General features: G+C 41.5%; 1 protein-coding gene across 1 annotated transcript in view; it reads right to left on the bottom strand.

The window, feature by feature from the left end:
- The window catches only part of ccdc88c (coiled-coil domain containing 88C), an 85,496-nt gene extending 76,321 nt beyond the window's left edge, over positions 1 to 9,175 (bottom strand). Inside the window, 2 exon segments of the mRNA XM_064927939.1 lie at positions 7,223 to 7,323; positions 8,596 to 9,175. Coding sequence (XP_064784011.1) covers positions 7,223 to 7,323; positions 8,596 to 8,655 — 161 coding nt within the window. The 5' untranslated portion in view covers positions 8,656 to 9,175.
- Positions 9,176 to 12,625: the final 3,450 nt, after the last annotated feature.

Consider the following 12,625-nt stretch of genomic DNA (forward strand, 5'->3'; position numbering starts at 1 on the left):
CGGGTTTTCGTCTGAAATGACACCCTATTTGCCTTCTGAAAGTATCCATACTCTGACTTAGTCCACATTTTGTTGTGTTACAGCCAGAATTCAAAATAGACCTTGGCTGTTTTGAGGGCCTGGTCTGGATAAGTGTTGTTTGTGCTAACCTCATTTACATATGTTTTGTGGGCACACCACGCAAATGCTGCCAAGCTTGGGCCAGTACTTCAGTAAGTCTGTGAAAGGGCTTTAGTTTAGAAACAAGGAATATTTTTTTTTAAATTCAGGTAAACTTGTGTACTAGCTGCCTTTAGTTCTAAATGTACAGCTTTCTGACATGGCCATTTCCAGTTCTCACTGGCTGGCTGATAAAGCAGAGTGCATCCAAAAAACCTTTCAGAGTAGGATGGCTGATCTCGGTTCACCGCTCGCCCTGTCCATATAACCGTGTACATTATTACAGTGCATTCGGAATGTATTCAGACTCCCTGACCTTCACATTTTGTTACATTACAGCCTTATTCTAAAATGTAAAAATATATATCTTATTCCCCCTCAATCTAGACACAATACTCCAGTATTCAGACCCTTCACTCAGTACTTTGTTGAAGCACCTTTGGCAGCGATTACAGCATTGAGTCTTCTTGAGTATGACACTACAAGCTTAGCACACCTGTATTTGGGGCATTTCTCCCATTCTTCTATGTAGATCCTCTCAAGCTCTGTCAGGTTGGATGGGGAGAGTCGCTGCACATCTAATGTCAGATCTCTACAGAAATGTTTGATCGGGTTCAAATCCAAGCTCTGGCTGGACCACTCCTGAACGCTATGGACCAGGTTTTCATCACATATCCATCTCTGTACTTTGCTCTGTTTATCTTTCCTTTGATCCTGACTAGTCTCCCAGTCCCTCCCGCTGAAAAACATCCCAACAGCATGATGATGCCACCACCATGCTTCAACTTAGGGATGGTGCCTGGTTTCCTCCAGATGTGACACTTGGCATTCAGGCCAAAGAGTTCAATCTTGGTTTATTCAGACTAGAGAATCTTATTTCTCATGGTCTGAGAGTTCTTTAAGTGCCTTTTGGCAAACTCCAAGCGGACTGTCATGTGCCTTTTACAAAGGAGTGGCTTCAGTCTGGCCACTAACATAATGGCCTGATTGGTGGAGTGCTGCAGAGATGGTTGCCATTCTAGAAATTTCTCCCATCTCTAGAGGAACTCTGGAGCTCTGTCAGAGCTAGGCTACCCTGGGGCGGCAGGGTAGCCTAGTGGTTAGAGCGTTGGACTAGTAATCGAAGGTTGCAATTTCAAATCCCCGAGCTGACAAGGTACAAATCTGTCGTTCTGCCCCTGAACAGGCAGTTAACCCACTGTTCCTAGGCCGTCATTGAAAATAAGAATTTGTTCTTAACTGACTTGCCTAGTTAAATAAAGGTAAAAAATAAATAAAAAAGGAGTGACCATCGGGTTGTTGGTCACCTCCCTGACCAAGGCCCTTCTCCCCCAATTGCTCAGTTTGGCCGGGCGGCCAGCTTTAGGAAGAGTATTGATGGTTCCAAACGTCTTCCATTTAAGAATGATGAAGGCCACTGTGTTCTTGGGGACCTTCAATTCTGCAGACATTTTTTTTGGTACCCTTCCCCAGATCTGTACCTCGACTTTGTCATTATGAGGTACTGTGTGTAGATTGATGAGGAACATTATCTATTTAATCCATTTTAGAATAAGGCTGGAAGTAAAGGTTGACCTATTATGACTTTTCAACGCCGATACCGATTGTAGGACCAAAAAAAAGCAGATTCCGATTAAATCTGTAATTGTTTTGTTTTTGTAATAATGACAATTACAACAATACTGAATGAACACTTATTTTAACTTAATATAATATATCAATAAAATCAATTTAGCCTCAAATAAATCAATTTGGTTTAAATAATGCAAAAACAAAGTGTTGGAGAAGAAAGTAAAAGTGCAATATGTGCTATGTAAGAAAGCTAACGTTTAAGTTCCTTGCTCAGAACATGAGTACATATGAAAGCTGGTGGTTCCTTTAACCTCTTGAAATTCTAGGGGCGCAATTTCATTTTTGGATGAAAAACGTTCCCGTTTTAAACAAGATATTTTGTCAAGATGCTCGACTATGCATATAATTGATAGCTTTCAAAAGAAAACACTCTGACGTGTCCAGAACTGCAAAGATATTTTCTGTGCGTGCCCTAGAACGTGAGCTTCAGGCAAAACCAAGATGAGACGGCACCCAGGAAATGAGCAGGATTTTTGAGGCTCTGTTTTCCATTGTCTCCTTATATGGCTGTGAATGCGAGAGGAGTAAGTGTGCCCTTTCTGTCGTTTCCCCAAGGTGTCTGCAGCATTGTGACGTATTTGTAGGCATATCATTGGAAGATTGACCATAAGAGACCACATTTACCAGGTGTCCGCCCGGTGTCCTGCGCCGAAATTGGTGCGCAAAAGTCAGCTGCAAGTATTTTTCCATGGAATTTAGAGAAGAATACAGGCTTCCACCAACGATATATCAATGAAGAGATATGTGAAAAAACACCTTGAGGATTGATTCCAAACAACGTTTGCCATGTTTCGGTCGATATTATGGAGTTAATTCGGAAAAAGTTTGACGTTGTAGGTGACTGAATTTTCGGTTCGTTAGCCAAATGCGATGTACAAAACGGAGCGATTTCTCCTACACACAGACGCTTTCAGGAAAAACTGCGCTTTTGGTATGTAACTGAGAGTCTCCTCATTGAAAACATCTGAAGCTCTTCAAAGGTAAATGATTTTATTTATTTGGTTATCTGGTTTTTGTGAAAATGTTGCGTGCTAAATGCTACTCAAAATGCTAAGCTAGCTTAGCATACTCTTACACAAATTAGTCCATTTCTATGTTTCAAAAGCATATTTTGAAAATCTGAGATGACAGTGTTGTTAAGAAAAGGCTAAGCTTGTGAGCAGGCGCATTATTTTCATTTTATTTGCGATTTTCAGAAATCGTTAACGTTGCGTTATGCTAATGAGCCTGAGGCTTTAGTCACGATCCCTGATCCGGGATGGGGAGATTCAAGAGGTTAACGTGAATCTTCAATATTCCCAGGTAAGAAGTTTTAGTTTGTAGTTATTATAGGACTATTTCTCTCTATACCATTTGTATTTCATATACCTTTGACTATTGGATGTTCTTATATGCACTTTAGTATTGCCAGTGTAACAGTATAGTTTCCGTCACTCTCATCGCTCCCACCTGGGCTCGAACCAGGAACACAACGACAACAGCCACCCTCGAAGCAGCGTTACACATCGCTCCAAAAGCCGCAGCCCTTGCAGAGCAAGGGAAACAACCACTCCAAGTCTCAGAGTGAGTGACGTTTGAAGCGCTAACTAGCTAGCCATATCACATGGGTTACACCAGACTAATCTCGGGAGTTGATAGGCTTGAAGTCATAAACAGCTGCTGGCAAATGCACAGAAGTGCTGTTTGAATGAATGCTTACGAGCCTGCTGCTGCCTACCGTTGCTCAGTCAGACTGCTCTATTAAATCATACTTGGTTATAACATGATAACACACAGAAATACGAGCCTTGGGTCATTAATATGGACGAATCCGGAAACTATCATCTCAAAAAGAAGACGTTTATTCTTTCAGTGAAATACGGAACCGTTACGTATTTTATCTAACGGGTGTCATCAATAAGTCTCATTATTACTGTTACATTGCATAACCTTCAATGATATGTCATAATTACTTGAAATTCTGGCAAATTAGGCAGCCCAAACTGTTGCATATACACTGACTGCGTGCAATGAACGCTAGAGAAGTGACACAATGTCACATGGTTAATATTGCCTGATAACCTGGATTTATTTTAGCTAAATATGCAGGTTTAAAAATATATATTTCTGTGTATTGATTTTAAGAAAGGCATGGATGTTTGTGGTTAGGTACACATTGGAGCAACGATACGCACCGCATCGATTATATGCAACGCAGGACACGCTATATAAACCATGTGTAGCTAACTAGTGATTATGATTGATTGTTTTTTATAAGATAAGTTTAATGCTAGCATTCGGGTAAAACAGGCAGTCTCCTCATGGAGTGCAATGTAATCAGGTGGTTAGAGCGTTGGACTAGTTAACTGTAAGGTTGCAAAATTGTATCCCCCTGAGCTGACAAGGTAAAATTCTGTCGTTCTGCCCCTGAACGAGGCAGTTAACCCACCATTCCTAGGCCGTCATTGAAAATAAGAATGTGTTCTTAACTGACTTGCCTAGTTAAAGGATAAATAAAGGTGTGGGGAAAAAAAAAATTATAATAAATAAATAAAAATAAATCGGACAAAATCGGTGACCAAAAATTCCGAAATGGGCCCTAATTAATCGTCCATTCCTATTAAATCGGTCAACCTCTAGCTGTAACGTAACAAAATGTGGAAAAGGTCAAGGAGTTTGAGTACTTTCCAAATGTGCTGTATCTAAAAAGGTAAAGCCTGATCCTATCTAGAAGAAGAAAAAAAACCGCACACCTATTAAGACGAGGTGCTGGCTAGCGGAGTAGAAACTTGAAAATAAAAATAAAAGAGAGCCGCACACTCTTGGAGCTCAGATGCAAAAATGTAATACCAACGTTTCGACAGCCAAGCTGTCTTCATCAGGGTATCCTGATCCTATATCAGAACTACTAGAATACATACCTAAAGCAGGCCCAGGCTTGAGTATTGGAGGAACATTTACATGAAAATAATAAAGGGCATCTAGAACAGCAGAAGGGGGGGGGGGGGGTCTCTAACCACAGTGTGTACCCTCAAAGAGAGAGACACACAGAGAGAGAAAGACTTCTGCTGCTGGCACTACTGGCTTGGAGGATTTCAGCCATCCACTCATCTGTGGTAGAGGTTTAACATAAACAGCTCAGACACGTGTGCGTATCTAAGGGTGCCAGAAGTCGACCATAGAGGACCTAGGCTATATGATTGTAACCAAAAAGATCCAAATACACCCGTGTATTTTCTCAACAAGAAAAATACAAAGTTAATAACCTTTCATATGGCATAGTTTAAAGAAGGCCAAAACAATGACACCAGTCTACATGTATGCCATGTCATTGTGTCACTACATGATCAAAGGTATGTGGACAACTACTTGACCATCTCATTCCAAAAATCATGTGGATTAACATGGAGTTGGTCCCACCTTTGCAGCTATAAACAGCCTCCACTCTTCTGGGAAGGCTTTCCATTGGATGTCGTGAACAAACCATTTCTGTATGGACCTTGCATTGTGCACGGGGGCATTGTCATGCAGAAACAGGAAAGGGCATTCCCCAAACTGTTGCCACAAAGTTGGAAGCACAGAATCGTCTAGAATGCCATTGTATGCTGTAGCGTTAAGATTTCCCTTCAATGGAACTAAGGGGCCTGGTCCGTACCATGAAAAACAGCCCCAGACCATTATTCCTCCTCTCCCCAACTTTACATTTGGCACTAAGCAGTCAGGCAGGTAGCGTTCTCCTGGCATTCACCAAACCCTGATTCTTCTGTCGTACTGCCAGATGGTAAAGCGGGATTCATCACTCCAGAGAACGTGTTTCCACTGCTCCAAAGTCCAATGGCGGCGAGCTTTACACCTCTCCAGCCGACGCTTGACATTGCGCATGGTGATCTTAGGCTTGCGTGCGGCTGCTCAGTCATGGAAAACCATTTCATGAAGCTCCCGACGAACAGTTCTTGTGCTGACGTTGCAACCGAGGACAGAAGATTCTTTACACACTTCAGCACACGGCAGTCCAGTTCTGTGAGCTTGTGTGACCTACCACTTCCGTTGTTGCTCCTTTCCACTTCATAATAACAGCACTTGACCGGGGAAGCTCTAGCAGGGCAGAAATTTGACGAACTGACTTATTGGAAACGCCGCATTCTATGACGGTGAGACATTGAAAGTACCTGAGCTCTTCAGTAAGGCCATTCTAATGCCAATGTGTGTCTGTTGAGATTGCATGGCTGCGTGGTCTATTTTATACACCTGTCAACAACGGGTGTGGTAGAAATAGCCAAATCCACTAATGGGAAGAGGTGTCTACATACTTTATTATATATTGCGTATGATAATTACTAGACATACCAGTGATGTCACATGGACTTATTTACATGGCTAAATCCTGCATGGCAGAGTTACACACCTCATTGTCCTGGTGGGGGTTGTTTTCTGTCCCCTTGTCCTGTGCATAATAATATTGTCTTTGTTTGAGGAGGAGCATACAGCATTTAAACCCCTCATTAAGACAGATAGGCCAGGGGAAGCAGGAGCAGCTAGTCAGGGGGAAGTAGGTTAAAATACAGGACTTAGGAGGGGGAGGGGGCAGGAGGAGGGAGCGGGAGGGGACTGTATGGTTAGCACAGCTGGGGGCAACACAAAGGGACAGACGCTAGGCACAGTTAGAGAGTGAGGGAGAGAAGAGTATAATTGAAGGAGTGCAAGAGATGAGAGAGAACTGGTAGCTGATTTCAGAAACAAGTCACAGCATTACAGGGAGTTTCTTAAACTAAGTCAAAGACTGCGACTGCATTGCCTGCCATTCAGGGCACATCACTTTCCTTTGAAGTGACAGAGCACAGGAAATGGTTCAGAAACTTGAGACGGTTTAGAGAAAGACCTAGCCTGAGCCATGTCAGATTTCTGAGCAGTAATTTTGTGAGACGAGCAGCCCTTTCTGTGTCAGAGCAAACTATCACAATCATTATGGAAAAAAATATACACTTCTTTAATATTTTCACATTCATAATTTTCAGCAGTGAGATAATGGCTGTGTTCACTGTTTTCAGTAGACAGACTGAATGCATCTCTGAGCTCAAGAGCTCTGAGAGGCCTCCCAGTACTAACCAAACAGACAGCCACATTGTGCAGATATAATCGCAGCCTTAGGATCACATTGACTCATGAAAGGCAGGCAAGAGCGCGAGAAAAAGCGAGAGAGAGGGAAGGAGCAAGAGAGACTTTCTGTGTCAGATCACATTGACTCATGAGGGCCAGAAAATGAGCTGAAAGAGTGAGTGAGTCCAATCAGTGAGCCATGAAGGCATGGGGAGGATGTCTGAACACAGTTGGATACCAGTAGGGGAAACCATGCCAGGATGTGGTTACAAAAGGAGATAGATTGAGGCCACAAAACAGCTGCCAGATTAGCATGCACACACGCACACACACACACACGTTTATGTCCACTCACATGTGTGTCATGATCTTGTGCAGGAAGACACCATCCACCAGATCCATGAACATGGAGAGTTTGTCCTCTGAGCCAGAGCCCAGGGGTCCAAAGGTCTTCACCTGAAGAGAGAGGGGGAGAGGGAGAAAAGGGAGGGAAAATGGGCAGACAGGATTGGATTACTCTAAAGATCTCAGCTCACCTATGAAGAGATTGGCCACACCTGGGTGTAAGTGCTTTCGGTTTCCAAGAATACACAGACGTTTCCTGCTCTGACAGATGTCAATGCAAGTTTTACACTCTCAATTAATACTGTCTATGACTTTGTGAGCATGTCAAGATATTTAGGCTCTAGATCGAGGAACCAGGAGGTCCTCCTAGAGGTGAGTCAGGGAGAGCAGAGAGGACGAATCCCAGTGACCGAAACAAAGACCGGAGGGTAGAGAGTTGTTAGAGCGGAACAAGCAGCCAGCAGCTGAGGTCCAGCCGACTAGCCAAACAGGACATCAGGGCAGGATGAGGGGATCAGCCCCCCCACCATAGTCTGGTGCCATACTGTATGTGCTTAAGGCATAGCCTGGTACCATGGTGTGTATCCATAGACTGGTGACACACTGTGCAATGTTGTAGCCATTGCCTCATGCCATACTGTATGTGCTTTAGTCATAGGCCTTCATACAGTGTCACCAGGCTATGTGCTGTAGCCAACTTCTACCATTGTCATGCCATATATCCATGTAGCCATGCATTGCATTCATGGTATGGCAATAAACATACAGAGAGTTGTCAAAAGTTATACCATCAGGCTTCTGAAACCCTGTGGCATAGCTTACATACAGTCCTCATCTTTCTACTCTAGCGACATCGAGTTCAACCAACAACATTATGATTCCCTTGACTTAGGTGATGATAAAAATGGAGCCAAAGTACAATGACCTAGGCATGGCTCTGTGATAGACCAATATTGACAATCATGGACTAGATACAAAATTCAGGCTAGAGGTTGTGTTAACAGCTGGCATGGCTCTTGCTCAGTTTCATGAAAGGTCAGTTCCAAGTTTTAGGGAATAATAGTAGGTCATGCCAATAAAACCCATAGACCATAGGAATAAAACACAATAACAGATGTTGGCTTGTTGGAAAAATGTCAGACATCCTGGCTTTACAGCGAAGTTTAACACCAAACAGTAAATAAATCATGTAAAAACGAACAGGTCTACCAGTCTGCTACTGTATGTTTGAAATAAAAAAAAAGTTATTTTTTAAATGTCATTAGGAGTAGGAGATGGACAAGGATATTTAAAACAAAAATGAAAGTGGCCAAGAGCAGGTTAGCAGGACACCGAGTTACATTATTATCCGCCATGGCACTTGCTGAGTGCACATTCACTTACCCACACCACCAGCGGCGTATCCATGAAGTTTCCCATCAACTCTGACACTGTAATATCCATGTTCAGAAACTTCAGATATTCCACCCAGTTCTTAAATCCGAAAATAGTGTTCACCGCCCGATTGCTCGCGGCCACTCATTCCTCAGCTCGAGGGACCTTACATGCCTGGTCGAGACAGAACAATGCCGTGAGGCATCGAACATAAACCGCACGTTGTTGGGGATCTAGCGAAAACAAATCTTCACGTCGATATAGATTCCGAAGACGCAAAAAAAGTGCCTTCTATATTTTACAAAATTTAAATCCAGTGCAGGTCACAGGGATTCAATTTTTTGGGGGTAATTATAGCGTTCAGACTCCAGTTTTAGACTAAATTAATCTAAAACTTCCATAAGACAGAACAAAGTAAACGCGTTCACATGTTCAAGCTACATTGCCCATGTAAACTGACTGGAAGAACATCGAAAAAGAAGAGCAATCAAAAAAGAAACATTGTTGCCGCGGCCAAGAAGAGAAAAGTTACAGATGCTTCCGGCGACGACAAGTTCTGTACACCTCCACGGCCTGCCTCTGCCGCACATTATTTATTTCACACACAGCATCATACAACCTGTAACCGCTTGAATAGCGCGCTTGAGTGACAGCGTGGATAGCCTATCAAATCTGGTATCAGACCTCAAACCTAACAAAGAACAGCCAATGCACGACCCCAGAAAACTGAGTTTAAATCAAGATTACGTAATTAGAGAAAGAAATATGAAATACAAATTAAATATTTTAAATTACACACCATCCACCGTCTAGAACCAATAGCGGCAGTTGTTGCCTATGGGAATTGGTCACACATTTACCCAAAATGTAGGTGTGTCATCAACCATCACAAGTAGTGGTGGAAAGTACCCAATTGTCATACTTTAATAGAAAATGACTAATGTCAAAGTGAAAAACACCCAGTAAAATACCACTTGAGTAAAATTCTAAAAGTATCTGGTTTTATTAAATATACACTATATATAAAAGTATGTGGACAGCCCTTCAAATTACTGTATTTGGCTATTTCAGCCATGCCCGTTGCTGACAGGTGTATACAATCAACACACAGCCATGCAACCTCCATAGACAAACATTGTCAGTAGAATGACTTTCAACGTGGCACCGTCATAGGATGCCACCTATGACGGTGCCACAAGTCAATTTGTCAAACGTCTTACCTGCTAGATCTGCCCAGTCTGTTCATAGGGAGCTTCATGAAATGAGTTTCCATGGCTGAGCAGCCGCACACAAGCGTAAGATCACCATGCGTAATGTCAAGCGTCGGCTGGATTGGTGTAAAGCTCGCCACCATTGGACTCTGGAGAATTGAAAACACGTTCCCTGGAGTGATGAATCACGCCTCACCATCTGGCAGTCCGACGGACAAATCTGTGTTTGGACAATGCCAGAAGAACGCTATCTGCCCGAATGCATAGTGCCAACTGTATAGTTTGGGAGAGGAGCAATAATGGTCTGGGGCTGTTTTTCATGGTTCAGACTAGACCCCTTAGTTCCATTGAAGGGAAATCTTAACGCTACAGCATACAATGTCATTCTAGATTATTCTGTGCTTCCAAATTTGTGGCAACAGTTTGGGGAAGGCCCTTTCCTGTTCCAGCATGACAATGCCCCCGTGCACAAAGCGAGGTCCATACAGAAATGGTTTGTTGAGATCGGTGTGGAAGAACTTGACTGGTCTGCACAGAGCCCTTAACTCAACCCCATCAAATACCATTGGGATGAATTGGAACACCGACTGTGAGCCAAGACTTATCGCCCAACATCAGTGCCTGACCTCACTAAAGATCTTTTTGCTGAATGGAAGCAAGTTCCCGCAGCAATGTTCCAACATCTAGTGGAAGAGTGGAGGCTGTTATAGCAGCAAAGGTGGGAACAACTCCACATTAATGCCCATGATTCTGGAATGAGATGTTCGAGCTGGTGTCCACATACTTTTGGTCATGTAGTGTACTTAAGCATCAAAAGTAAAATATATAAATAATTTCATATTCTTTAAGCAAACAGGACAACACCATAAAAAAATAATTTATTAATGGGTTGCCATGGTTATATTGAAACATTCAGATATCATGTTCAGAAGAAGCATTTGGGTTAGGGATGGCAAACATGTTCTTTTGATAGGTGTGTGAATTAGATCATTTTCCTGTCCTGCTAAGCAGTCAAAACGTTACCAGTACATTTAGGTGTCAGGGAAAATGTATGGGAGTATTTTATTTTCAATGTAGTGGAGTAAAAGTAAAATATGTCAAAAATATAAAGTACAGATACCCCCCAAAACTACTTAAGTATATAATACTTCAAAATATTTTTACCACTGATCACAAATTAAGGAGACACAATTATTTTAGTTGCATAACAGTCTCCAAAAAAACGTATTTTGAAATCTTTCAATCTTTTCCAAATAGATAATATTTTAGGAGAAAAATAAATATATATTGTGTGTCTATAAAACCATAGTTCAGTACAGTCTCCCTACTATAGTCCAATAGGAAGCGTTGCTGTACTTTTATTGTGGTGTCCAAAACTGTCTGTGGTGCTAATATGCAGCTCGCTGTACCACCTACTGCCCAGAGGTTAAAATGTCACCTAGTTTGAAACAGGGTCGTTGCATAATATTTCAATCCCTTTCTGACTACACCCCTTATGATTTGAACGAAACCTTTCATACATGCTCGCTTGCACATTGTGGAAGTGGTCAGAAAGTGACTTTTTGGACCTGAATGGCAAATATAGACATATAGGATATAGAGGTGACCAAAGTTGACCCATTTCGCATAACCCACATAAGACGTCCATGTTTCCATCACTGAAAAAAGATAACAGTTGAGTTTGATATCATTTGAAAGCTTACAAGCAGGGTTGTCAAACTATTGTATGATTTATTGAAATAAAATATCTAAAAACGGGTAAACACAGATTTGTTTCATTTTCACAACTGTTGTATCTTAGAAACTTTTTTTCATAATCTGAATAATTTGTGTTGTGCGCATCATCAATTGACACAGCATACTCTTGAATACAGTGTGGGTGTCATTTCAACCATAGAAATATAATTCATAGAATGGACCTTTCCTTTCAGACCCCTGCAATTTATCTTGTACACAATAGACATTTAAATTAAATTGAAACTTTAACTTCCAATTACTACCAGTAAGATGGCCACCGGTCCACCCACTGTCGAATGCCAACTTTAATTGGAATGGCTATTCTAATATCCACCCTGCATTCAAGAGTAAGCTGTGTCTCAATCCATGGCAGGCACAACACAAACAATTCAGATGATGTAGAATCATGTCTAAGGTACAACATACTGATAATGAACTGTATGTTTTAGATAATTGACCTTCAAGCTTAAAAAATGACATACATTTTTTGTTTTCTCAATAAATCATAAACAGTTTGACAAACCTGTTTGCAAGCTTCACATGATATAAAACTCAATAGTTCATATTTGTCAGTGATGAAGACATGGAATTCTCATGGCAGTATGGGAATGCAGAACTTTGAGCACCTCTATCTCCTGAATGAAATTCAAGTCCGAAAAGTCACTTTCTGACCACTTCTACGTTGGGCAAACATGTATGGAAGGTTTCGTTCAAATCAAAAGGGGTGCTGTCAGAAAGTGATTAAAATCATACAAAACAACCCGACAGCAAAAGCTATGCCACTTGGTAAACAGTCAGTGTTATCAATTGGCAATAAAATAGAAAACAAGGAGAAGAGTTGAACTCCTATTACACTCACGTCTTCAATGTAATAATGTGTGAATTTTTCTTTTTGAACAATTTTACTTTTACATAATATTATATCATACAACAAAGCAAGTATATTTTTTATGTAACACAATACATAACACAGACAGTAAGACTCTTAACATGAGTAGAAACGTTCATTTCCCGATGCCTTCTTTACATACCGTCTAGATTACTGTAACACCTTTTTATCAGGCTGTTCCGCCACAAATAAATTAAATAAA

Source organism: Oncorhynchus masou, chromosome 21 (assembly GCF_036934945.1).
Source record: "Oncorhynchus masou masou isolate Uvic2021 chromosome 21, UVic_Omas_1.1, whole genome shotgun sequence".
NCBI lineage: Eukaryota > Metazoa > Chordata > Actinopteri > Salmoniformes > Salmonidae > Oncorhynchus > Oncorhynchus masou.